At 42.4% G+C, this 26,326-nt stretch overlaps 2 protein-coding genes across 8 annotated transcripts in view; one reads left to right on the top strand and one right to left on the bottom strand.

Moving 5' to 3' along the window:
• Positions 1-8,603, bottom strand: part of RBBP4 (RB binding protein 4, chromatin remodeling factor) — a 24,288-nt gene extending 15,685 nt beyond the window's left edge. The window contains exons 1-3 of one of the 3 annotated variants that reach the window (XM_045064130.1): positions 8,340-8,603; positions 7,573-7,717; positions 3,297-3,442 (exon numbers count right to left, since the gene is read on the bottom strand). In XM_045064130.1, coding sequence (XP_044920065.1) covers positions 3,297-3,442; positions 7,573-7,717; positions 8,340-8,355 — 307 coding nt within the window. In that variant the 5' untranslated portion in view covers positions 8,356-8,603. Of the gene's footprint in view, positions 1-3,296; positions 3,443-7,572; positions 7,721-7,897; positions 7,916-8,339 lie in introns of those variants that run through there. The other 2 variants (XM_045064129.1, XM_045064128.1) reach the window with 2 other exon arrangements.
• ZBTB8OS (zinc finger and BTB domain containing 8 opposite strand) lies at positions 7,800-26,326 on the top strand. 5 transcript variants are annotated; one of them, XM_004740901.3, is made up of 7 exons: positions 9,086-9,240; positions 19,734-19,758; positions 20,280-20,401; positions 20,622-20,704; positions 21,681-21,733; positions 22,969-23,005; positions 25,687-26,326. In XM_004740901.3, exons 1-7 carry the CDS (start codon positions 9,108-9,110, stop codon positions 25,771-25,773), a joined length of 540 nt encoding a protein of 179 aa, XP_004740958.1. In that variant the 5' UTR covers positions 9,086-9,107; the 3' UTR covers positions 25,774-26,326. The 5 variants fall into 5 exon arrangements, with proteins under 5 accessions (XP_044920066.1, XP_044920068.1, XP_044920067.1 ...); XM_013046416.2 differs by having other exon boundaries at positions 9,147-9,244; XM_045064131.1 differs by lacking the exons at positions 9,086-9,240; positions 20,280-20,401 and adding an exon at positions 7,800-8,075.

Raw genomic sequence — 26,326 nt, 5'->3', positions numbered from 1 at the left:
TGCTTGGATTCCTACTCCATACCCAATGCCAAAACAAATTCCAGAAATATTACAGTTTTAATGGCCAAAACATAAATAAGCCCAGAAAACAACAGGTAAATACTTTAAAATCTTGGAATAATAAAGGCGTTTCCAAGAATGACACAAAATCTGAAGGGTATCAGAGGAAAGTTGGGACAAGTAAATCCAATGCTGGCGAAGGCATAAAGATAAATACACAAAACATACATAAATACATCTGCTATTGGTGGGACTGGGAATCCTTCTCGAAGGGCAACTTAGCAGTATTAATTTTACCTGAAAATGTTCTTGCCCTCTGATCAGCATTCCACTTAGAAAATTACTCTACAGCAAAAATATGCAAGACATATGGTACAAGAACTGTTTTTCAAGCCAGAATATTGGAAGCCACTTAAATATCAAGGATGGTTAACTATGACATAGTATACAACCATCAAAAGGAGATACATCTTACACAAAAAGATGTCCAAGACACATCGGCCAGAAAAGCATATTCTATGCTGCATTCTTAGAACCAAGAAAAAAGCCTGGGGTATAGTAAGTACTCCAAATATATGTTGAATGACTGAGCCAATAAATGGGACAGATAAATCATTCAGAAAACAATCAATTTAACAGTGATCTATATGTAGATGATAGGTTTATGGCAGTGGCCAGGATCCACAGTTTTCTATTTGCTTTGATTTCTTAAAAACAATTATTACATTACCTAAGTATTTTCATTGTCACGAAAAATTTTATTAACTAAAGATTTTATTTATTTATTTGACATAGAGAGAGAGACCACAAGTAGGCAGAGAGCTAGGCAGAGAGAGAGGGAAGCAGGCTCCCTGCTGAGCTCTATCCCAGGACCCTGAGATCATGACCCCAGCCAAAGGCAGAGGCTTAACCCACTGAGTCACCCAGGTGCCCCCAAAAATATTATTTAAAAACAATTTATCTTCACTTAATAGAAAGGAAGTTGATGCTCAGAGAGGCTAAATGATTTATCCAAAACCACAGAGCTAGTGAGTGGCGTTAACAGGACCTTAAGCCCAACTCCTTAGACTCTTTAAGTTCAGTGTCCACCACCCGCCTACACCCCAACACTAATGTCTACCCAAAGAGTAACTTCCCAGTAATTGTATCACGCACAGCTGGGTCAGTGACACAAAACCGTATCCGTGGACCTTTATCGTAAGAACTTATTACTCTGCATTCTGTAACACCCTAAGGCAAATATGCAGAGATCAAAAGACCAACTAACTGTACACAACAATCCTGGCAAGTAACTGGAGCTCAAAGAACTTAGATAAAAGAATGGATTCTGCTAATGGAGAGAAATTCAAGAAACATTAAACATCCATTTTTTAGATCACATATCTCAATGAGCGTGTGTCTTTTATCTCTGGGTAATAATTTGAGTTTAGAACAAGAAACGTAACTCATCCATTTCCAACTCTATTAAAAGGGAGAGAGTTAAGTATTTCATGAATAGCTAAACCCTTAGGCGATCTCCTCATATAAAATATAATTAAATGGCTCACTTAATTTTTTTTTTTAAGATTTTATTTATTTATTTGACAGAGATTACAAGTAGGCAGAGGGGCAGGCAGAGAGAGAGAGAGAGAGAGAGAAACAGGCTCCCTGCTGAGCAGAGAGCCTGATGTGGGACTCGATCCCAGGACCCTGAGATCATGACCTGAGCCAAAGGCAGCGGCTTAACCCACTGAGCCACACAGGCACCCCTAATTTTTATATATATATCAAGTACCATGTTAAGTCATTTCTACCACTTCAAAATGGAAAGGGTAATTTAAGCCAGTGTTTCTCAACCTCCCTCACCCCCCAAACCTTGTAAGACATCTTTTCTGGGGACACTGAGGGGCTCAGTGGGCTAAGCTTCTGCCTTCAGCTCAGGTCATGATCTCAGGGTCCTGGGATTGAGCCCCACATCGGGCTCTCTGCTCGGTGGGGAGCCTGTTTCCCCCCTCTCTCTGCCTGCTTATGATCTCTGTCAAGTAAGTAAATGAAATCTTTAAAACAAAACAAAACAAAAAGACATCTTTTCTGACACTCCTGATGAAATTTTATTTTATTTTTTTAAAAGATTTTATTTATTTATTTGACAGAGGGATCACAAGTAGGCAGAGAGGCAGGCAGAGAGAAGGAGGAAGCAGGCTCCCCGCCAAGCAGAGAGCCCGATGCGGGACTCGATCTCAGGGCCCTGAGATCATGACCTGAGCCGAAGGCAGCAGCTTAACCCACTGAGCCACCCAGGCGCCCCTCCTGATGAAATTTTAATACCACAGATATCCTATGTATTTATGTATACCATATATAACTGTGCTTTATACATTTAAAGAGTTAAAATTATTTTCATGCACCCCCCTTTCCAAGAACCAATTTTCTTCACCTTAGGGGCAATCACCTCCCATGCTGAGAATGCACATATGCATCCATGTATGCATAGCAATAAATGGTGGACTTTGGGGGCACCTGGTTGGCTCAGCTGGTAGAGAATGTGACTCTTGATCTTGGGATTATGAGTTCAAGCCCCAGTAAAATCTTAAACAAAAAGACCCATGATGGTAATAATTTACAATATATGAGTCAATACCTTATACACCTTAAACTTATACAATGTTAAAGTTATATGTCAATTATATCTCAATAAAGCTGGGATTAAAAAAAAAAAACACCACAATAAAGGCAAGACTGGCTGGCTCAGTCAGAAGAGCCTATGACTCTTGATCTCAGGGTTGAGTGTGAGCCCCATGCTGAGTGTAGAGATTACATAAATGTAACTTAAAAAAATAAAAATAAAAGAATTAATGGCAGATTTTGGTTTCTTTCAATTCTAGACCCCCCCCCAATCTAGTAGACGAAGGTTTCTAGAAAAGACAGAACCAAGTGTGCATTAAGTATGTCTTCTAGGGACGCCTGGGTGGCTCAGTTGGTTAAGCAGCTGCCTTCAGCTCAGGTTATGATCCCAGCGTCCTGGGATCGAGTCCCACATTGGGCTCCTTGCTCAGCAGGGAGCCTGCCTCTCCCTCTGCCTGCCTTTCTGTCTGCCTGTGCTCGCTCGCTCTCCCTCTCTCTCTCTGATAAATAAATAAAATCTTAAAAAAAAAAAAGTATGTCTTCTAATATCTAATATCTGTACTGCAACTCAGGCTTTCCACAGCTCATTATCTTATTTCTAAAATCAAACTTTATACCTTTTCCATGGGAATTCAAAGATACGAAAGATATAACCCATACATCATTCCTTCTTTCAATTTGAAGATTCCTACCTCCTTTCTCACTGTCGTAGTGTGAAGCATCAAACTGAGCATCATCGTTAGGGAGCTGCACACTGGCTATCACAAGATGGTTTTGTTCATCGGACGTGTGTGTTCCCAGGACAAGTCGATGAATGCTGAAGTCTTTCCCTTCTGGTCTGTAACAGCAATACATGGTCACTATTCAAATTTGTAATACTAAGAGAAACAATGAAGTCAGTGATATATATACATGTACGCAAAAGGCACTATTACAACCAGGTTTGGGGAAGAAAAACTAAGAGCCACAATTCTGGGGCGCCAGGGTGGCTCAGTTGGTTAAGCATCTGCTTTTGGCTCAGGTCATGATCCTGGGGTCCTGGGATTGAGCCCTGCATCCAGCTCCCTGTTTCTCCTTCTCCCTGCTGCTCCCCCTGCTTGTGCTCATCTCTCTGTCAAATAAACCAATCTTTAACAACAAAAAAAAGCTACATCTCTGACTTTTTTTTTTTAAAGATCTTATTGATCTGAATTACCACAGAGGGATTAATCTAACAGTGTAAAGCAGAGGTTCTTCAAGTGTGGCATCAGGACCAATAACATCAGCATCATCTAGGAAGTCAGCTAGAAAGGCAAATCTCAGATCCACTCCAGACCTACTAAATTAAGAACTGAGATGCTAGGCACAATGATCTATCTTGTAATTCCTTCAGTTGATTATGATGCATGTTCAAGTTTGAGAATCTCTGGTCTAGAAAAGAAAGCTATTACCCCACAGAATCCACTGGGGCTTATAAATGAACTGCGAAATTAAAAAAAAAAAAAGAGAAAAACCTAGGAATGTCAAACCAAAGTCAACTATGATAAAGAGAACTAGGAACAAGAGAAGAAAGCTAGTGGGACTCTATGGGAAGAATATACTCAGTTTGGAACATGTGATGTTTGGGAAGACAAAAAGATACTCCAGAAAAGACACCAGCAGGCAGCTGAAAATTCAGAAAAGCTCAGAAGTTGGGTCTAGAGATAACCAACAGGAATTCCTCTGCACAGAGGCAATAGATATCTCTATCCTACATAGAGAAAACAGAGCAAAGGGGTGCCTGGGTGGTTCAGATGGTTGAGTGTCTGCCTTTTGCTAGGGTCATGATCCCAGAGTCTTGGATGGAGCCCCACAGCAGGCTCCCTGCTCAGCTGGGAGCCTGCTTCCCCCTCTCTTGCCTGTCCCTCTGCTTGTGCTCTGTCTTTCTCTCTCAAATGAATAAAGTAAATCTTAAAAAAAAAAAAAAAAAAAAAGAAAGAAAGAAAGAAGAAGAAAGAGAGCTGTCAACACAAAACTGGGAATGCCGGAATTTAGGGTAAAGGAACCACAGGAAGTGAGGGCAGAAGAGCATTACGGAGCTACAATTTTATTTTTTTAAAAAAGGGTATGAATAAATACCACCACTGCCACCCGCTGCCATGACGACGCTAACAAACACAAGAAAACCAAACAGCTAACACTACATAATTGCTTCTAAGTAATCCTCATCTTAAAAAGAAAATTAGTACTGTTGGGGTGCCTGGGTGGCTCAGTCAGTTAAGAGACCAACTCGTGATTTCAGCTCAGGTCATGATCTCATGGGTTGTGGGACTGAGCCCTGCGTGGGGTTCTGTGCTCAGCAGGAGGCTGCTTGAAGATTCTGCCTCCCACCATTCTCACTCAAAATAAATACGTAAAATCTTAAAAAAAAAAAATAAAATCAGCATTGTTATATGTGTAGAATACAAAAAAAGGAAGGTAAAGACTGGGTGTTTGGACCAACGTCAAACATTGCAAAAAGGTTTATTTACCTACGTCTGCTAAAGTAGAAACTACTAAGATAACACAGATTTCAACCCTGGGGAATTTAGTCTCATTCACTGCTTTCCAAGTTGAGCTCATTACTGCATTATATAGGAAGGTTTTTAAAAATATGGCTCCAGGATGATTTAGTAGGTCTGGGGTGGCTCATGATACAGCTCATGACTGTAGAATCACCATTCAACCGTTTTTCAACAAGTCCTCTGCCACCAGTTCCTAAATGGTTTGACTATCACTGAGAACTGAGAGCAATGACTCCACTTAATCTGAACTCAAGTAATTCTTTAAAAAAAAGAAATTTTTTTTTAGAAAGCGAGGGTGTGGGGGGGTAGGGTAGAGGGGAAGAGAAAAGAGACTTTCATGCAGAGCCCAAGGTGGGGCTCTATAGATTACAACTTGAGCAGAAACCAACAGTTGGATGATTAACCAATGTGCCACCAAGGCACCCTGAACCTAAATAATTCTGATCGATCAGCTGAATATGGGAACTCCTGGTCATGAATGACAAAGCTTTCAACTCTATATTTCTGGGCATTTATTAGGAGTTTTGTAAACATCCTAGGGCAGACTTCCTCATTTTTTTAATGCCACTGTGAAGGTAGTAACCTCTGAGTTATTAGTAAAATTTGCATCAAATTTCTATTACTTGTTGAGCTGAAACATAGCCACATTCTGCAAGATCTTGAATTCTGAAGAACCTTATTTAGCATATAATACCATTTTTTAAAAAAGATTTTATTTGACAGACAGACATCACAAGTAGGCAGAGAGGCAGGCAGAGAGAGAGGGAGAAGCAGGCTCCCTGCTGAGCAGAGAGCCCGATGTGGGCTCGATCCCAGGACGCTGGGATCATGACCTGAGCTGAAGGCAGAGGCTTTAACCCACTGAGCCACCCAGGTGCCCCTATAATACCATTTTTTAAATGCTATAATGAACGGTGAGGCAATTTTATAAAAGAAAACTCATTATCCCAACAACTCATTATTACACTGGTCTTGATAAAATCCTGTATTATTTAAATTCACGTTCATCTCTGCATTGTCACTTCCTCCTGGAAGCCTTTCACGATACCCTAAATTGAGGTGATTTTTCCTTCCCCTAATCACTTGATCATTTTATCTGTGCCACTCTTAGGATAATTATTTTTTACTGTAATACAGTAGCCCCTCCACCTGTGGTTTCAGTTACCCATGGTCAACCACAATCCCTCCGGAAGTAGATGATCTTCCTCTGACTTATCATCAGGTCAGTAGCAGCCTAATACTTCATCACTATGCCCATGTCATTCACCTCACTTTATTTCATCACATAAGCATTTTTCTCAACATCACAAGGGTGAGTACACAGTGAGAGATTCGGACAGCAAAAGACCACAATCAGATAGCTTTTATTATGCTATGTTACTATAATTACTGTTTTACTATTATCCTCTTATATGTCTAATTTACAAGTGAGGCTTTATCGCAGCTATGTATATATGGGGAAAAAAAAGAACATAATATAGAGTTCAGTACTATCCACAGATTCAGGCATCCATTAGGGATCCTCAGCCATATTCCCTAAACTAAAGGGGGGGTGGTATGTATCATACTACACACAAAAAGTCAAGGCAGGGAAGGTGTCTTATCTAAATTTGCACAACCTGATATGTGGTACCTAGCAGACCCTAAATAAATGGGATAAATTAAGTACTATTTTATCTTGTTGGAGGTAAGCTTTTCATGCGTAAGACCTACCCTACAAGTGATTAATCTCTCACTATGCATTATTCCCTTATACAAAAACCATCCCACCTTCAGGTGTTAGTTTTTTTTTTTTTTTTTTTAAAGATTTTATTTATTTATTTGACAGAGATCACAAGTAGGCAGAGAGGTAGAGAGGGGGAAGCAGGTCCCCCGCTGAGCAACGCCAGGGGTGGGGTGGGGGTCCATCCGAGGACACTGGGATCATGACCTGAGCAGAAGGCAGAGGCTCAAACCACTGAGCCACCCAGACACCCCTCAGGTGTTAGTTCTAAACACCCTAAGTATCTCTGTAAAACTGCTCTTGGCACATGTCACTGTAACTATTAGCTTCTATCAGCTTCTTCAACTATGCCTGTGCTCCTTGAAGGCAGGTACCATGTCACATAAATCTTTGTACTAGCCAGCTACTACCTCTAAGTTCCAATGTGTTGCTGAAAAAGCTGAACTCATCACAGCATTTTCTTGAAAGCTGACACATTTTACATTATTTCGTTAACTGTAGTTACAACAGACTATTCAATTCGTTATCAGGGAAAGAAAACAAGTTTTCTCTTATCAGGTACATTGCAAAACTACTTTTACATTTTTGTCTTATTTTGGGGGCTAGGAAAAAAGGTCACCAACTGGGTTTTGATCACGTGCTCTCTTTGGGGGACTGGAGGAAACAGGGAAAATCAACACCAAGGAGGACACAACAAGACAACGTTCAAAAGGTTCACATCACCTGGTTACATCTGGAAGCCACTGCGCAGTTAGGCTAGGCCACTCCAGGGCATGGGTCATCACCAAATCGTAAAGAAAAGGGGTGTTCTTTTTCCATATTTTGTACTCTTCGTTGATCACACGTTCTTCCACTGCGTCATCAAAGGCTGCTAAAAGTTAAAAACAAATTAAGTTAGCGAACACAAAGGGAAACCGAGTCAACACTTCCAAAGCTACCGGCAATGCTCGAGTCCAGATTCTGAAATGGAGGAGGTATGGGCAATTCTCCCCGCGGCCGAGGTACCCACACCGCTCTCCACGCGCGCGGGCCCGCAGCAACTACTCTCTCGGGTTAGCCAGGCCCGTCACTCCGTTAGCCGTTCGCGCGACGGCGCCGGGCCTCATGAGCACGCTCCCATTCGCGCCGAGTCTACGGAACCGGCGCGGGCCTCCTGGGCCCCTGGGGTAGCGAACGGCTCAGGCAGAACCGGGAGAGGCGGGCAGACGGACAGGGCGCGCGGAAAGGTACCAGACACCGGCCGGGCCCGGGCTCCCCCCATTCCCCGCCCCTGCTCCACGCCGGGGGACCGGCCTCCACCCGGGGGACCGGCCTCCGCGCCGGAGAAACTGGCGCGCCGTTAGCCCGCCCTACGGGGCGATTTCTCCTCACGCCTTCGATGGTGGGGACAGCACTCAAGAGTCGGGCTTGTCGTCACTGCTAGGCCCTGTCGAGGCCCCGGCGCCAGCCCGGCACCCCCCGCCCTCCTGGGGCGGCCCCAGCACCCTCACCTTCCTTGTCGGCCATGGCGGGCAGGCAAGCCGGGGGGATCCCGGGGTCGAGCGTTGCGGGAGGGGCGGGGAGGCTACGGGCGCTCGCTCTGCGCGCGCGGCCTCTATTGTTTCCTGCTGCCCCTGCGTGAGGGCTGACTCGCGCACCTTCGCGCCAACACTGGCCAGTCGGAGCGTCCCGAATGGTAGAGTGGGCGGGGAAGCTGCGTTCGCAGCCTATCCAGACACGCAGAATGGCTTTCTGTGGATCCGAGGCGGGCGCCCCTCCCCTGCCCCCACACGGCCGGGAGCCGACTTCCTTCGATTGCGCGCGCGCGGAGCCGGTGGGAGTGCGACCGCCGGGTCACGTGACAAGTTTAGCCCGCACTCTCCAGGGGGCAGCCATTTTCTTAAAGGCTTTTCATCTCCAGATACTGTGAAAGTACTGAGATGAGAAATATAGGATGCTTTTGAGTCTAGTTAACAACCCCGGGAGTAAGGCGGAAAGAAAAGGCTTCTAAACACTCAGAAACAGGGTGTTTAGTTCAAGTCTCTCCATACTCCCAGGTCTTCCAGTTTCTTTTTCCTTAGTTCTTAGGACGGATGAAGCAAACACAGAAAATAGGGCCTAAGCCTATTAAAGATGTGCTCCCAGTGGCGGGCCGGAAGATAGAAGTCTTAGGGTATAAAGTACATCTGAGAGAATGGAGTCCTGGTCCTTTAAGGGGGCGTGCCGAGGGTGGGCGGAGTCTAGGGCGGAAGTTATAAATTAGAGCCGAAGTCCGGCTAATGAAGGGCGGAAGTAGAGTGTCTAGTGTTGCAATTATGGCGCAGGAAGAGGAAGATATTCGGGATTACAATTTGACTGAAGAGCAGAAGGCGATCAAGGCCAAATATCCCCCAGTCATTCGGAAGTACGAGTGTGAGTAGGTGGCTCACTTCTGTCATCCCCCGTCTCCTTGCTCAGGTCTTCCGGCCTCGCCAGCCGTTTTACCTCTTGATGCCATTTCGCCCTGTATTATAGGTCCTTGTCGGGGGGGATGCTGAGGAAAAAAGCCCATTAGTCTGAGAGTCGGGAACCTGGGCTGCCACATTTACAGTCTCTTGAACTCTTTCTACATTTACCTAGTCACATTACTTTGTGGGAATTTTACCAGCGTATTCGTTCTAAAGACAACAGTATTTTCAAGCGTTTGCCGGGTTGTCGCCGGTAGGTATCTCCCGCTGTAGGGTGAGAGTGTGGTTACGTTAGAGGACTTAGAAAGTTGAGTAGGAAACTTACAACTTGATGTTTTACCTGGATTGGGTTTTTAGCAAAAACATCTGTTTTTGCCATAAACAGCTTAGTAATTTAAGGCAAATACATAACCTCCTTTGCCCCTTAGTTCCTTCATCTGAGGAGTAAATGAGATAATAAACTTGAGCGTATAGTGCAGATTCTTTTTTTTAAAGATTTCATTTATTTATCTGACACACAGAGAGAGATCACAAGTAGGCAGAAGGCAGGCAGAGAGGAGAAAACCGGCTCCCTGCTGAGCAGAGAGCCTGAAGGGGGATCGATCTTAGGACCCTGAGACCATGACCTGAGCCGAAGGCAGAGGCTTAACCCGGTGAGCCACCTAGGCACCCCTATAGTGCAGATTCTGATCTTATATATATAAATGTTCTGCTATCTTCCCTAAAGGTTGCTATGGTTTGGGGAGCACAAATATGACTTTTATTTTTCTCTTATTTTATTTTAATAAAGATTCTATTTATTTATTTGACAGATGGCGAGAGAGCGAACGCAAGCAGGGGAGTGGGAGAGGGAGAAGCATGCTTCCAAAGAGCAAAAGGCCTGATGTGGGACTAGATCATAGGACCCTGAGATCATGACTTGAACCGAAGGTAGAGGCTTAACCAACTGAGCTACCCCAGTGCCTCTGTAGAGTTTAGTTACCATGGCATACTGGGTTCTGAACTCACATATCTCCCTAGCTCATTTTTCTCTTAAAAATAGTTTCTTTAGGGGCGCCTCGGTGGCTCAGTGGGTTAAAGCCTCTGCCTTTGGCTCAGGTCATGATCCCAGGGTCCTGGGATGGAGCCCTGCATCAGGCTCTCTGCTCATCGGGGAGCCTGCTTCCTCCTCTATCTCTCTGCCTGCTTGTGATCTCTGTCAAATAAATAAATAAAAATCTTTAAAAAAAAAAAAAAACCCTACTAACTCTTACCCCTAACAGCAACTGCTCAACTAACCAATATAAATAGAAAAAATAGTTTCTTTAAAGATTTTATTTATTAAAGAGAGAGAGCACTTGCGTGAGAGGGAAGGGGGTGGGCAGAGGGAAATGGAGAAGCCTACTCCCCACTGAGCAGGGAGCCTTACTGGGGCCTCCATCTGATTACCTGAGCCAAAAGCAGCGACTAACCAACTTAGCCACCTAGGCGCCCCTTGAAAACAGTATTTAAAAATTACTTTTAATAAGTATTGTATCTGATGCAAAGAGTATAACAGGTATGCAGTGTGTAAGTCTTTCTTTCAGCCCTGATCCCCAGCCATCTAGTCTTAACTCTCCGTGTCAATGTCAACAGTCCTTACCATTTTCTTTATGTATACAGGCAAAGCTTTACAACATTTACTTAATCAATTTCCAGTTGTTAGATCTTTATGTTATTTCTATCTAGTCTTTCATTGTTAGAAACAATGAGGCAGGGAATATGCTTGTGCATCTGTTGTTTGCACATGTGCAAGTATATCTGTAAACTTCCAGAAGTTACTGCTTTATCAAAGGATAGGTACATTTTTAATTTTAATGGTTTTTGTTAAATTGATCTCCAGTGTGGTTATGCCAATTTATACTCTCACTGGCATTGTATGAGCATGCCTCATTCCTCACACTTCTACCCATTTACTGCATAACCATACTTTTTGGTCTGTTCCAATTTAAATACCTTGTCATGTTAGTTGCATTTTTAAAAAAGATTTTATTTATTTGACAGGGAGAGAGATCACAAGCAGGCAGAGAGGCAGGCAGAGAGATGGGGGAAGCAGGCTCCCCACTGAGCAGAGAGCTTGATGCAGGGCTCCATCCAAGGACCCTAAGATCATGGCCTCAGCTGAAGTCAAGAGGCTCAACCCACTGAGCTACCCAGGCTCCCCAGTGCTTTTTATTTGTCTGTTTTTAATTATAAGTGAGGTTGAACATACTTCTATATGTGTGGAGGTATTTGTATGTCCCCTTCTGGGATGCATACATTCATATTCTTACCATTTTTTCTATTGGGTTGTTTTTGTTGTGTGTGTGTGTGTGTGTGTTTTTAACACTGTAGAAATATATTTTTATGTAGTGAAATTTATTAACTCTTTTTATGGCTTGTGGGAAGTCATACTTAGGAAGGCTTTGCCCCTCCTGAAAATGTAAAATAATCTTCTATGTTTTCTCCTAGCACATTTGGAAATGAGAACCTTTTTTTAAAAATTTATTATTCTTATTATTTTTTATTTTTTTAAAGATTTTATTTTATTCATTTTACAGACAGAGATCACAAGTAGCCAGAGAAGCAGGCAGAGAGAGAAGAGGAAGCAGGCTCCCCGCTGAGCAGAGAGCCTGATGCGGGGCTCCATCCCAGGACCCAGAGATCATGACCTGAGCCGAAGGCAGAGACTTTAACCCACTGAGCCACCCAGGCGCTCCCCATTTTTTTTTTTTTTTAAAGTAAGCTCTATACCCAGTGTGGGGCTTGAACTCAACGTCCTGAGATTAAGAGTTGCATGCTCTATGAACTGAGCCAGCCAGGTGCCCCTGGAAATAAAAACTTTTATTGAAGTAATATATGTTTAAAAGAGTGCATATATCATAAGTGAATGTTTACAACTGAATACACTACACCTGTATAGCTAGTGACCAGATGGATAAACATTATTACAGCAGGGGCGCCTGGGTGGCTCAGTCGTTAAGCGTCTGCCTTCAGTTCAGGTCATGATACCAGGGTCCTAGGATAGAAAGCTGCATTGGACTCTGCTCGGCAAGAGGCCTGCTTCTCCCTTTCCTACTCCCCCTGCTTGTGTTCCTTCTCTCGCTGTGTCTCTCTCTGTCAAATAAATCAATAAAATCTTAAAAAAAAAAAATTGTAGTATCCCAGCAGCCCATCTCATGCTCCTTTCCACACTTGATCTTAGCCAAAAGGCCGAGAAGCGATCATCATGCTCCTTTCCAATCACCACCATTCTCCCTATTTCCATTAGCCTGACATTTTTTTTTAAGTTTTTAAAAAATTTTTAAAGATTTTATTTATTTATTTGACACAGAGAGAGAGAGAGGTCACAGGTAGGCAGAGAGGCAGGCAGAGAGAGGGGGGAAGCAGCTCTTCTCTGAGTAGAGAGCCCGATATGGGGCTCGATCCCAGGACCCCGGGATTGTGACCCAAACCGAAGGCAGAGGATTAACCCACTGAGCCACCCAGATGCCCCTAAGATTTTATTTTTAAGTAATTTCTACACCCAATGTGGGACTTGAACTCACAACTCCTGGATCAAGACTTTCACCCTCCACCAGCTAAGCCAGTCTAGAGGCCCCTGCCCTCATTGGCCTGACTTTTAACATCATAGATTAGCTTTGCCTGTTTTTGTACATTATATAAATGGAATTATACAGTATGCATTTCTTTCTGTCTCTCTCTCTCTCTCAACATAACCCTACATGGAGCTCAGACTCACAACCCAGAGATCGAGAGTCACATGCTCTATTGACTGAGTCAGCCAGGCACACCCAGTATGTCTTCCTTTGTGTTGGCTTTTTCTTGCTCATATTTGTGAGACCTATATTTTTGCTGATAGTTATAGATTATTCTTTTTTTTTTTAAAAAGATTATTTATTTATTTATTTATTTGACAGAGATTGATCACAAGTAGACAGAGAGGCAGGCAGAGAGAGAGAGGAAGAGAAGCAGGCTCCCCGCCGAGCAGAGAGCCCGATGCGGGCCTCGATCCCAGGACCCTGAGATCATGACCCGAGCCGAAGGCAGCAGCTTAACCCAGAGCCACCCAGGCGCCCTAGATTATTCTTGTTTCTAGTTTTTTTTTTTTTTTTTTAACATTTTAAACTTGAATATACCAGAATTAGAGTAAGGTAGAAATTAGTATCTGATTTGTTTTCCAGATGACTTACCAGATGTTCTGACTTTGTTTCTTCAGCATCTGTCTTTTCTCCTGTGATTGGTCCATCTTTATTATATACAGAATTCCCCTGCCTATATTTAGGTCTGTAGCTGGACCTAACTGTTTTATTCCTTTGTTCTGTTTCTCTTTTTATGTGCCAGTGCTGTACTTTCAATTATTGAGGCTTTATTCTATCTTTTACTGTCTTGTAGGACACTCTCCTCTCACTATTTGCCCCTTTCCTGCCATCTTTTAATTCTTTTTTGAGAGAGAGAGACCATGGGGGAGGGGCAGAAGCTGAGAATCTAAGATCTTCAGCAGGCTCCACACCCAGTACAGAGCCCAACACGGGGCTCGATCTCACATCTCACGCCCTGAGATCATGACCTGAGCCGAAATCAAGACGGGATCCTTAACTGACTGAACCACTCGGATGCCCCCTGCCCTACTTGCCATTCTTGCTTTTTTTTCTGTATGTAGATAAAATACGAGCTATATATAAATATATACTAAATTAAGGGGATAGTACAATGACGTCCATGTATACATCACTCAGCTTTAGTAATGAAGAACGTGAACTTACATAGCACCTTGACAGGAACAGTAATTTTGTAGAGAAATGACAAGACAGTGGAAAAGCACTTTGTAATTGTGGGGCAGCCAGTTGCGGGAAGATAAATATATGGGGGAACTAATGGAAGATGAGGGCTAGTTGGGAAACTTTATTACTTTATTATGTAGATTCCTCTTTATTATTAAGAGTCTAGAATTTTCTCTGATGATTAATTTCTTTCCTTGCTGCTAGGTGATATGGAGCACCTTTACAGATTTATGTTTTAGGCATATAGTGGGAAAGGCAGAGAGTTTTTCTTGTATCTTCTCTCATTAGTCTTCTGCTCAAAGTAATCTTTGTGACAGAGTGGCATCCTTTCACCTCCTTTCCTATTATTTATTATTATTTTTTAAGTAGACTCCATGCTAGGCCCTGCATTGGGTGTAGAGATTAGTTAAATAAAAACTTTAAAAAAAAAACCCACAGATTAAAAAATTACTGTTGGTATTTTTTTCATTCATGTTAATTATGAATGTAGGGAGAATTGAAACTTTAATATTTATATTAGCTTTTTTCCGGAAATAGGGTATTCAAATCTTATTTTGTGTATCCTGAGGTTATTTTTAGGTATTTCATCTTTTTCTTTCTTTCTTTCTTTCTTTCTTTCTTTTTTTTTTCGAGTAATCTGAATGCCCAATGTGGACTCAAACTCATGACCCTGAGATCAAGATTGCATGCTCTACCAACAGAGCCAGCCAGGCACCCCACATCTTTTTTGTTTCTGATGTAAATATGAATGATGCTTTCTTCATGATATCATCTCTGTCTGTCCTGTTATTGATTATAATTGTGAAAGAACTATTGAGTTGTATAGTTAATTTTTTATACTGCCTTTTTATTACCTTATAGTTAGTATAATTTTTAGTTGATACCCTTGGGCAATCATCTCCTAATTTTTTCATTGCACACTTTGAATTTTGTATGCTGTACTGAATTACCATAATATATGCATTATAAAACTGTTTTCTTTCCTCTTGACACCTTTTTTTTTTTTTTTAAAGATTTTACTAATTAGGGGATAGGCAGAGGGAAAGGGAGAGGGAATCTGGAGCAGACTCTGCACTGAGCACAGAGCCTAACTCGGGGCTCAGTCCCACAACCCTGACATCATGATCTGAGCTGAAATCAAGAATTGGACGGACGCTTAACCAACTGAGCCCTCCACCCCCACTACTAATGACATGAAATGGTTTTTCCACATCAGGTGGTTTTCCAGTTCTCTGACACCGACTAGGTGTCCATCAGTTCAATTCAGTTCTGACAATGCTCAGGTGGTTGAGCATCTGTATTCAGCTCAGGCCATGATCTCCAAGGCCTGGGATTGAGGCCCACATCAGGCTCCCATCTCAGTGGGGAGTCTGCTTTTCCCTCTCCCTCTGCCTCTCCCAGTACACATTCCCTCTCCCTCTCTCTAATGAATAAATAAAATCTTAAAAAAAAAGGATTTTATTTATTTGAGAGACCGTGGGGGAGAGAGAGAGAGAGAGAGAGACAATGAGCTTGGGGAAGGGGTAGAGAGAGAGGGAAAAGTGGACTCCCTGGCGAGCAGGGAGCCCAATGCAGGACTCCATCCGGGGACCCTGGGATAACGACCTGAGCTGAAGGCAGCTGCTTACCCGCTTAACCAACTGAGCCACCCAGGTGCCCCGAAATGGTATTTTTCAGAGGACCAGTGCTTTGATGTTACATAGTCAGGCCCAAATTAGAGCCATTCTAGGCACAAGGTAGAGCAATGGATTTTAATATTACAGAGCACATGTTACAGAGCACAAAAAGTTCATTGTCACAGCTCAAAATCCACATTGCAACTAACCTTTTAAAAATTAGCATATTTTAAGGGCACCTGGGTGGCACAGTTGGTTAAGTGTCTAACTCTTGGTTTTGGCTCAGGTTGTGCTCTCAGGGTTGTGAGATAAAGCACTGAGTGGAGCTGTGAACTCAGCATGACATCTGCTTAAGACTCTCTCCCTCTCCACCGTGCACTCACTCTCTTTCTCTCTCTCTCTCTCTCAAATAAATAAATCTTTAGAAAAAATTAAAAGAAATAAAAAACTAACATGTTTCTAGTTTTGGTATAACATCAAGGAAAACTATATCTAGTTTCTTTGAAGAGCTATTAAGACACTCCTTTTACACAAATAGATACGTACATGTATTTATCACTGGAGTATGTTATACATTGGATTGTAACCAAACTCTAGTCAGGCTATAGGACATTTCCATCACCCTATGTACTTCAACTAAATCAATGTATGTACTGTACTTCAACTAAATCAATACACTGAAGTCAGATATTAAAAATACTTGCAGACACTGTGGCACTCTTCTCACTAAAATTTGGGGGAAATATGGTTATTTTTCATAATGCTATGCAATATAAAATAGTTTTATTTTTAAAAAGTCTTATTTGTAAGTAATCTCTATCCCCATCGTGGAGTTCAAACTTAGAAAAGCTTACAAGAATTGCATGTTCTACTTACTAAACCAGTCAGGTGCATTATTTTTAAATGAATAAATATTTGAAAGTTTTTCAGTTAAAATTTCTGGTATTATCATGACCTGAGCGGAAGGCAGGTGCTTAACTGAGGCACCCAGGCATCCCAATTGTTGTGTTATAGTTTTTAAATTAAGGTTTACATAAATATAGTAAAAGGGCTTGGATCTTAAGCATAAAGTCCAGTAGGTTTTGATAAGCAGAGACCCTTGACTGGCTCAGTCTGCAGAGCATGCCGCTCTTGATCTCAGAGTTGCAAGTTCAAACCCCACAATGGGTCTAGAGATTCATTAAAAATGTTTTTAGGGGCATCTGGGTGGCTCAGTGGGTTAAAGCCTCTGCCTTCGGCTCAGGTCATGATCCCGGGGTCCTGGGATCGAGTCCCGCATCGGACTCTCTGCTCAGTGGGGAGCCTGCTTCCTCCTCTCTCTCTCTGCCTGCCTCTCTGCCTACTTGTGATCTCTGCCTGTCAAATAAATAAATAAAATCTTAAAAAAAATAAAAAAGAATATGATTCGCATGCTTTAAAAAAAAGTTTTTAAAAAGTTTTGCAAATAGATATGTACATGTATTTATCATTCCAGTATGTTATACATTGGATTGTAACCAAACTCCAGTCAGGCTATAGAACATTTCCATCACCCTAGAAAATTCCCTTTTACTTTTTTCCTATAAGCCCCCACATCCTTACTTTGAGGCAGACAGTTTGGATTTCTATCACCAGAACTTAATTTTGCCTGTTTTAAGAGTTCCACGCAAGTGGATCCCCATGGTGTGGATTCTTTTATGCCTAGCGGCTTCACTCAATATCAGAAATAAACTCAGCTGGACATTAAAGTGGTGGATGGGGTTTTATTCAGTAACTACAGTAGGAGAAAGAGTTGAGCTCCATTCCGAATTGCACAGAGGTGATGGGACCTTTTAAAGGGCAAATGTAGAAGAGGGGAGAGCTCAGTAGAGTCAGAGAAATGAAAAATTCCGAAACGTTAGGCTGTAAATTCAGTTAGGCCTGCAGTATTTGGTAGCAAGCAGTTACCAAAGTTCAATTCTGTCCTCCCACGGGGACTGGGAGTCCTTCCCGATGATTACATTTTTTAAAAGAATGGCTGTGAAGTCCTGAAGAAAGACCCTGCTGAGTTGTAGAGATAAATATTCACTGTTGTAAGCCCTTTTTAGTAAATGCTGTAAGAAAGGGAGGTGAAGAGCCTATTGTCAGGTTTAGGCTGGAACAAACAGTAAATTCTGGCTGTGTAGCGCTTTCTCCAGCAGGTCATCATCTAACGTGCTCTGGCCGGAGTGATTCTAGAACAAGGCTGACTTATGCTGTTAGAAGCCCACTTGTGCTCAAGTTTGATCACTCTTGGCACAGGGATTTTGGATAGAGGTATTACGTGCTGAGAGTTGTGCACTTTTCTTTCTTTCTTTTTAAAGATTTTTATTTATTTATTTGACAGATAAAGATAACAAGCAGGCAGAGAGGCAGGCAGAGAGAGAGGAGGAAGCAGGCTCCCCACTGAGCAGAGATCCCGATGTAGGGCTCAATCCCAGGACCCTGGGATCATGACCTGAGCCAAAGGCAGAGGCTTAACCCACTGAGCCACCCAGGTGCCCCTGCAGTTTTCATTTAACGTTTTTGAGATTCATGTAAATACATGAGTCAGTAGCTTGCACTCTTTTATCACTGAGCAGTACTGCCTTGTGCCTTTGTTTATCTGTTCTTCTCTTGGTGGATATTTGGTGTTTACTTTAGGGGAATAAGTTGCTGGGAGCATTCTGGACACAGGCGTTCATTTCTATAGGGTTAATACCTGTCATTTTCTTTTAACTTGTTTATCACCTCTCCTTCTAGCCTGAACATTCTATGATCCTAAGTGGGAAGAACTGATTAAAGTCATGATACCAGTGAAGAGTAGACTGCGAAATGTTGAGAGAACAGATCCCATGGGAGTTTGTGATAGGAGCAGTTGGGTATTCCTGTGGGGATATCAGGAAAAAGCTCATAAACATAGAGTTTACTTTCTGAAACTGCTTTATTAGCCAGGGGTATCATTGAGGAGTTCTTTAAATGAAAGAAATTAACAAAAACTTGGCTCATTATTTTTTTTTTTTTTTAAGATTTCATTTATTTATTTATTTGTCAGAGAGAGAGGGAGAGAGAGTACGCACAAGCAGAGTGGCAGGCAGAGGTGGAGAGAGAAGCAGGCTCCCTGCTGAGCAAGGATCCCGATGTGGGACTCGATCCCAGGACGCTGGGATCATGACCTGAGCCGACTAAGCCACCCAAGTGTCCCCTTGGCTCTTATTTCAAAGAGACAAACCTCTTTTGTATAGGATTTGATTAGCTGTTCATGAAAAGGTGAGACAGGGAAATCTGGAATTTTATATCTGTGATGATGATGTAGTTCCTAGAATTTTGATCATTCACAGAGCAAATATTTAGAAAAGATACTGATTTGTTTTGTTGAGGAAAAGTAATGTCAGGAAATGGCATTATTGAGATATACTAATGTATTAGCCACTTTAGATCACCTAGAAGCTCCTGGCCCTGCTGCCTTCTAGAAATTGTCATTTATATACCAATCTTGACTTTTGAAAAAGTAGCCTTTAACAAAGCAATTAACTTTCTTATGTAAACTCTTAGCAAAAGGTGAGGTTTGTGCCATATTTTCTTTTTTTTAAGTGATTTTTTTCAAAGATTTTATTTATTTATTAGAGAGAGAGAGCACAAGCACGGGGAGCAGGAGGCAGAGGGAAAAGCAGGCTCCCTGGCTACAGGAGGCCCAGTGCAGGACTCAATCCTAGGAACCTGAGCCGAAGGCAGATGCTTAACTGACTGAGCCACCCAGGCATCCGTGCCCCACATTTTCTTGGCTTTGAAGGACAATTTTTAAATTAAATTAAAAATTTTTTTAAGTGAGAGGGAGAGAAAAATGAGTGGGGCTGGGGGAGGGGCAAAAGGAAGGGGAGAAGCAGGCTCCCCACTAAGTGGGGAGCCCAACGCAGGTGCTCCATCCCAGGACCCTGGGTTTATGACCTGAGCTGAAAGCAGCCACCCAACCAACTGAGTCACCCAGGCGCCCCAAAAGATAATGTTCTTAATAACGAACTAGAGCTTCTTGTGATTTGCAAGTCAAGTTTAATGACATATGTGTTTTTCCCTCTCTCCCTCAGATTTGGATCATACAGCAGATGTCCAGTGAGTACACCTGCAATTTATGCCTTTGAAATCGTGTTCTTAAATAGGAAGGCTGACGTTTTAATCTTGATGTCCCTAGTTTTAATTCTCTCTTCCTATTTTGGTTCCTTTACAACATGAAAATGATAGTTTATTTATTTTTTTTTTTATTTTTTTTTTTTTAAAGATTTTATTTATTTATTTGTCAGAGAGAGAGAGTGAGCGAGAGCGAGCATAGGCAGACAGAATGGCAGGCAGAGTCAGAGGGAGAAGCAGGCTCCCTGCGGAGGGCAAGGAGCCCGATGCGGGACTCGATCCCAGGACCCTGGGATCATGACCTGAGCCGAAGGCAGCTGCTTAACCAACTGAGCCACCCAGGCGTCCCTGAAAATGATAGTTTAAAAGAACCCACTTTCTGTGCCATTAGATTGATTGAGGCCTTTGGATTTGTACTTATCATGCTGATTTTATTTTGACCTTGCTGTCAAGTTTTCTCTCTTGCTGTAGATTTTATTACACAGGGCATGAATGTGTTTCTTTAGGTTACATGCATGGGGAGATACTCTGGAGGAAGCATTTGAACAATGTGCAATGGCCATGTTCGGTTACATGACAGATACTGGGACTGTGGAGCCCCTGCAGACAGTAGAAGTAGAAACCCAAGGTAACCAGTTATTTCCAGGGAAGAAATTGTCATGCAAATGTGCAGTGTTCTATATAACTTCAGTACATTTTCACAATAAGAACAATAAAATTAATTGTGAGCCTGTTCTTCCTCTTCCAGCTAGCCTAAGAAATTCCTTCCACTTCTAAATTCAAACAAGTTTTTAGAGACTAGAATTATTAAATGTCATACTATCATGATCCTTCTTGATTCTGTATAGGAGATGACTTAGAATCCCTTCTATTTCACTTTTTGGATGAGTGGCTTTATAAGTTCAGTGCTGATGAATTCTTCATACCCCGGGTAAGCAAGGGTTTTTCTTTTTTACTGAGCAAATGGGTTCTTAATTCAGATTTTAAAAGAAAAATGATTGAGAATAGAACATGTGATGCAAAACTAAGCCATATAGAATGTATAAGATGATATTGATTTGCAGAAAATAGGGACTTCTTGGTTAACCTGACTTTGCGTATGTATATGCATTTTCTAGTTTTTAGATTTGTTACCGTATCCTTGTCAGTAACCAGGATTATGCAGTAAGAATGCACCTGCTATCTTCACCTACACTTTTTATGTCTCCCAAGTTTGAACTATATTTATGTCCATCCGTATGTTCCTTTGTCCCATGTGAAATTTAGTAGCTGTGCCATGTTGGCCTAAATTTAAAAATTGTTCTCAGCTTTTCATAACATGACAAAGGAAAAAGCCAAATGGAGATTGCTTGTTGCCATCCACCTCAAAGAGGGAACCCTCTGGAACATCATTGTTAACCTAACACACAGGGCCCTCCCTGCTTCCACACCCCTCCATTCTGTCCCTTCCCAGCCCCACTACGTACCCTCTTCTGACTGGTCACTTGTCCTACAAAGGTCAAGAACCTACAGTATTACTTACAAATGGGCTGAGAATGATTGAAATCCTGCATCATCCCATTCTGTTTTACAGAGAAATTTCTTGATTCATGTTTTTAGATTGTACATTTTTTCAAGTATATTTCCCTCAAATATTTTTTTTAAAAAGCCCTTATTTCCTTGAAATATAGTTCACTTGTTCTACTTTAGTTAACACTTTTGTTTTCTTTGCTTCAGAGAAATCATATGCTGTTATTTTCTAGGAAAAGGGATAACCTAGACATATTTTCATAAGTTTAAAGTATAATTGGTATACAATATTATATTAGTTTCAGGTGTACAGCATAGTGTTTTGACAATTATTAGATATGTTTTAGTAGATGGTCTGTTATGAACATTTTTTAAAATTAATTTTTTTTCCTCTTTAGGAAGTGAAAGTACTTCACATTGATCAAAGAAATTTCAAATTACGGTCAATTGGGTATGTTTTGAAAATCTTTTTGTGCTCACTTTGGCAGCACATATATGCAGATCTTTTCAGTAGGAAGTCATGAAGGTTGTTAAAATTCTTCACTGAACCTAGTAGGCAGGAAGACAAATATAAAATCAGAGGTCCAGTCTCATCTCAGTGGAGTTCTGTAGGTTAAGCTGTGTGAGCCCTAGGAGCCAGGGCTTTGGTTCTCAACTTTGGAGGACCCGAAATTTGACAGAACAAAGTTGATACTGGTTCTCGAACCTGATTCCCAATTTATTGATTTTTAGCATAAAAATTTTTTGTGTGGGGGCGCCTGGGTGGCTCAGTGGGTTAAAGCCTCTGCCTTCAGCTCAGGTCATGATTCCAGCGTCCTGGGATGAGCCCCGCATCAGGCTCTCCGCTCAGCAGGGAGCCTGCTTTCTCCTCTCTGCCTGCTTCTGCCTGCTTGTGATCTCTGTCTGTCAAATAAATAAATAATTATCTTTAAAAAAATTTTTTTGTGTGTGTGTGAAGCCTGGCTTGGTGACATGAAGCACTGATGCTTCCTTCTCGTAGATCTTCACACCTGGACTCTGTTCAAAGTGGTTCCTTCTATTAACAAATTATACTTTTCCTTCCAGAGATTGCAAACACTTGATTAGATCTCTTTGATTGGACTTGGTGTTGCCAAATCTCTTCAGTCACTTAAGGATATCTTTTAGGTTATTTCTATATAAAGTCTGTTTTTCCAATTTATGTCAAATTTGATGTGTTTCTTTGTAAAATGAGGTCTTTATTATTTCCCCTCCTTTTCTTTCTTTCTTTTTTTTTATTTAAAGATTTTATTTATTTGATAGAGAGAAGCACAGTGAGAGAGGGAACACAAACAGAGGAAATGGGAGAGGGAGAAGCAGGCTTCCCAATAAGCAGGGAGCCCAGTGCAGGGCTCCATCCCAGGACCCTTGGATCATGACCTAAGCCGAGGGCAGATGCTTAATGACTGAGCCACCCAGGTGCCCCTACACTTTATTTTTATTTTTAAGGCAACGATCAACCTTGTTGAAATAGCTGTAGCACATATGCCCCTCAGCAGCTCTGTTTACTGGCAATCAAACTGATATTTGTAGCTTCCATACCCCTCCTAGCTCTTGTGGCTTTCTCATATCTTAACCACATTTATAAGGTTTATGTTCAAGTATGTAAAGGATAAATAAATATTAAATCTGGGAAGTCTTAATCATGTTTTAATTTTCCTTCTCAAGGTGGGGAGAAGAATTTTCATTGTCCAAGCACCCTCAGGTATGTTTTTAAATCCAACCATTAAAAACATTTTATTCTTCCTTACCATAAAGTCAGTATATGATGGTAAACCTCAGTAAGTTCTAATAAATAAATTGGTGTAAAGTTGTAAGTTTTCCTCAGACGTCTCTGACCCTATTATGTCTAAACACTGGGACTTCACACCTCTGACTTGGTAGATTAGGAGTCAGTGCTTGAGTTCTGGGGTCAGGTTTGTTCCAGACTTTTGTGAGACTTCAGAGTCCCTTTGCCTTTTCAAGCTTCGGTGTCTCTCCCTTTAGTGAAGGTGTTGGGCTGGATGTTCTCGCCTTCTATTTTCCGTGCATCTCCACATTCTGTATTTGCCACCCTGTATGGCTTTACTCTTTCCCAGTCCAATGTGTGTGGAGGACTAGGGGCAGGCGCATACATGCTTTCTGTAAAGGTCTGAATCATGTTTGAAGCTTCGTGGAACAAGAGTGCTAGAAGAGCAGTATTCAGCTCCCCTGTTGTAACACTGCGGCGACCACAGACAACACAGACATGAAAGACCATGGTTGTATTCCAATAAACATCATGGACGTTGAAATCTGAATTTCATATCATTTTCAAATGTTATGAGATATTCTCTTGTGGGTCCCCCCCCCAGCCATTTAGAAATGTAAAGACCATTCTTGGGGTGTCTGGGTGGCCCAGTTGTTAAGCTTCTGCCTTTGGCTCCTGTCACGATTCCGGAGTCCTGGGATCGAGCTCTGCATTGGGCTCTCTGCTGAGCAGGAACCCTGCTTCTCCCTCTCCCCCTTGCCTTGCTGTGTTCCCTCGCTCAGTGTGTCTCTCTCTGTCAAATAATAAATACTTCAAAAAAAATTTTTTTTTCTTAGTGTGGGGGGCTGTACGAAACCAGGGATCAGGCTGGATTTGGCCCATGATTTGTAGTTTGCTGACCCCTGTGTTGAGGCCAAGGAGGCCTAAATTAGATGAGGGTGATTAAGGACTCCTGGTTGCTTCTAGGAGCTAAAGTACCATTTCTTCAAGCACAACATAATGAAATGAAGCCTGGTGAGGGAACCTTGGGAGAGAAGCCTTAAAGAAGAGAAACCAGGAGAGGGGCTATGTGAATTATAATACACAAGACACAGTGGAACTTTCTCTTGAACATACTGTGTTTGAGGTGTATATTAGATATCTAAATGGAGAAGTCACATAATAGGCACTTGTCTGTAGGATGACTTGTTCAGAAGCTAGGTAGATCTGGAAATCTCAGTCTGGAAGCCGTCATATTTATAGCCATAGGACTAGATAAGATAAACCAGGAGGGAGGTGTAGATAAGAGAGAGAGAGTATAGAGAAGACTGAGCTCTGGGGCACTAACTTTGGAAAAGATGGAGCCAAAAAGGAAAGGAGGAGAGCCTCATAAGAGGGAGTTAAAGAAGAGGGGAGCCCCAAAGCCAGATATCCAGTGCCCTTGAGATTGCTCAGAGGCTGAGTGGGCTGAGGCTTGACGATTGACCATGGATTTACGAATCAGTGGAAAGATGTGTGGGTCAGAGAGCAAATGAATGAGAGAGAGGGAAGTGGAGGCAGTATATTGAGACAGAGTTTGAGAAAAGGGGAACATATGGCTAGAACAGTAGTAGCCAGAGGGGAATGTGGTAGGGAAGGGAAAGGTTTTTTTTGTTTTGTCTTGTTTCAGCAAGGAGGCTTTGTAACACCAGTGTAGGCTCCGTGGAAGTGATCTAGGAACTTGGGGCAAATTGATCATGCTGGAGAGGGAGAGAGTAATTTCAGAGCAAAGACATTAAGTTGGGAAGGCGAAAGAGGATAGAATGTCCAGGGTTAAGGGTCAGCCTTCTGATAGGAACAGGGCCGGACAGTTCATTATAACAGGAGGCAAAACTCATGTGAGTATAGACTTGGGAGATGGTAGACTGTGGACACGATTTCAGGTGATACCAGTGAGCACAGTGTGTGCTGCCAGAGGCAGAAAGTTGAATTGGATTTAGATTATGGTCTCACCAGGTAATGATGGCAGAGGGAAGAAGAGCACAGGTCAGCGCCTTTCAGATCTGTCCGTGAAATCTTCAGATTTCCTTTGTGCTACAGAGCCAGCGGATGCCAGTCACTTATTGCCCGAAATATTTTGCACTGCACCGAATTCTTGTATTTTCTTTTCTAGAAAAGGACATTTCATCCTGTGGTTCTGAACCGGGGCAGGGGAGGGGGGATTGTCATGTATCAAACATGGGGAGCGAGAACCCCACAATGCAGAGTGAGTGGGCAGCAGGGAGGAAAGAAGGGTCTGTGTTTCTAGAGGCCGGGCCACTGCAAGCAGCAGGGCTTGAGGAGGAGCCCTGGGCCAGGCAGTGGGAGAGCTTGGGGCTCCTCCACTCAAGCCATTCGGTAAACTGAAAGCAGGGTGCTGGGGAGGTCAGACAGCCTGAGGAGCCAGGTGGAAACAAAGCCAGGGTTGGAGCTGCCGCTTTCACCGTCCAGCCAGCTCGCTTCCCCTGGGCACGTTGCTTTGTTGCCGGATGAGTGTAGAATGCTACACAAGTAACTACTTGTCTCCTGTGGGTTTTTAGTTTTCAGAATAATGGTAAAATTTGGCCTTTCTGCCAGTTGTCACTAGAGTTAATGATTCTGATTTCGATGTTCACTTTTTCTTTCTTTCTTTTTTTTTTTTTCTCTAACCCCTGCTTTAGGGAACTGAAGTCAAGGCAATAACCTACTCAGCAATGCAGGTCTATGATGAAGAGAAGCCAGAAGTTTTTGTGATCATTGACATTTAAGATATCAAAACACAAACAAAACAAACCGAACCCCCTCTACGAAGAACTGGTTTTTTTCCTCTTCCTTTTCAGAAGATCCCATGATATAAATTCTACAGTATCTGTTGCTTTATGGAGATTTGCTGAAGTTTTTAAAAAAGATTTTATTTGTCAGAGAGTGAGTGAGAACACAAGCGGGAGATCAGCAGAGATGGGCGAGAAGCAGGCTCTCCTAGGACCCCCAGATCATGACCTGAGCCAAAGGCAGACGCTTAACCGACTGAGTCACCCAGGCGCCCTACGAACGGAACTTTTAACTTAAAGTCAGAAATGGGACAGCGAGGTGCAGCCTTGGTCCGTGTTACCCAGATATTCAGACTTGAAAGAATTCTTCAGGTGGCAAGTGTGGCATCTCGTCTCTTAGTTCCCCGCTGTAGGAGCAGGTACTCAGCCCATTCCAGTGGAATGCCAGGTCCCAAAAGGACCGGTAATCTAAGCAGCGGCCCAGAGACTCTGAATCTGCCATACTCTCACCGAATCCAGTCTGAGAAAAATAATAATAATTTGAAAAATC

This window comes from Mustela putorius, unplaced genomic scaffold (assembly GCF_011764305.1).
Source record: "Mustela putorius furo isolate JIRA1106 unplaced genomic scaffold, ASM1176430v1.1 tig00003853_pilon_pilon_pilon, whole genome shotgun sequence".
NCBI classification, from domain to species: Eukaryota; Metazoa; Chordata; class Mammalia; order Carnivora; family Mustelidae; genus Mustela; species Mustela putorius.
The sequence above is the reverse complement of the archived record's forward strand: the minus strand, read 5'-3'. Positions and strand labels throughout refer to the sequence as shown.

What these genes read in the sequence shown, in the direction of transcription:
- ZBTB8OS (XM_045064131.1), top strand. Translation starts at nt 7,815, where the DNA reads ATGGAGGAGGTATGGGCAATTCTCCCCGCGGCCGAGGTACCCACACCG. An exon ending in GATCATACAGCAGATGTCCA is followed by an intron (nt 19,759 to 20,621) that starts GTGAGTACACCT and finishes GATTCTGTATAG; the next exon opens with GAGATGACTTAGAATCCCTT. An exon ending in ATGAATTCTTCATACCCCGG is followed by an intron (nt 20,705 to 21,680) that starts GTAAGCAAGGGT and finishes TTTCCTCTTTAG; the next exon opens with GAAGTGAAAGTACTTCACAT.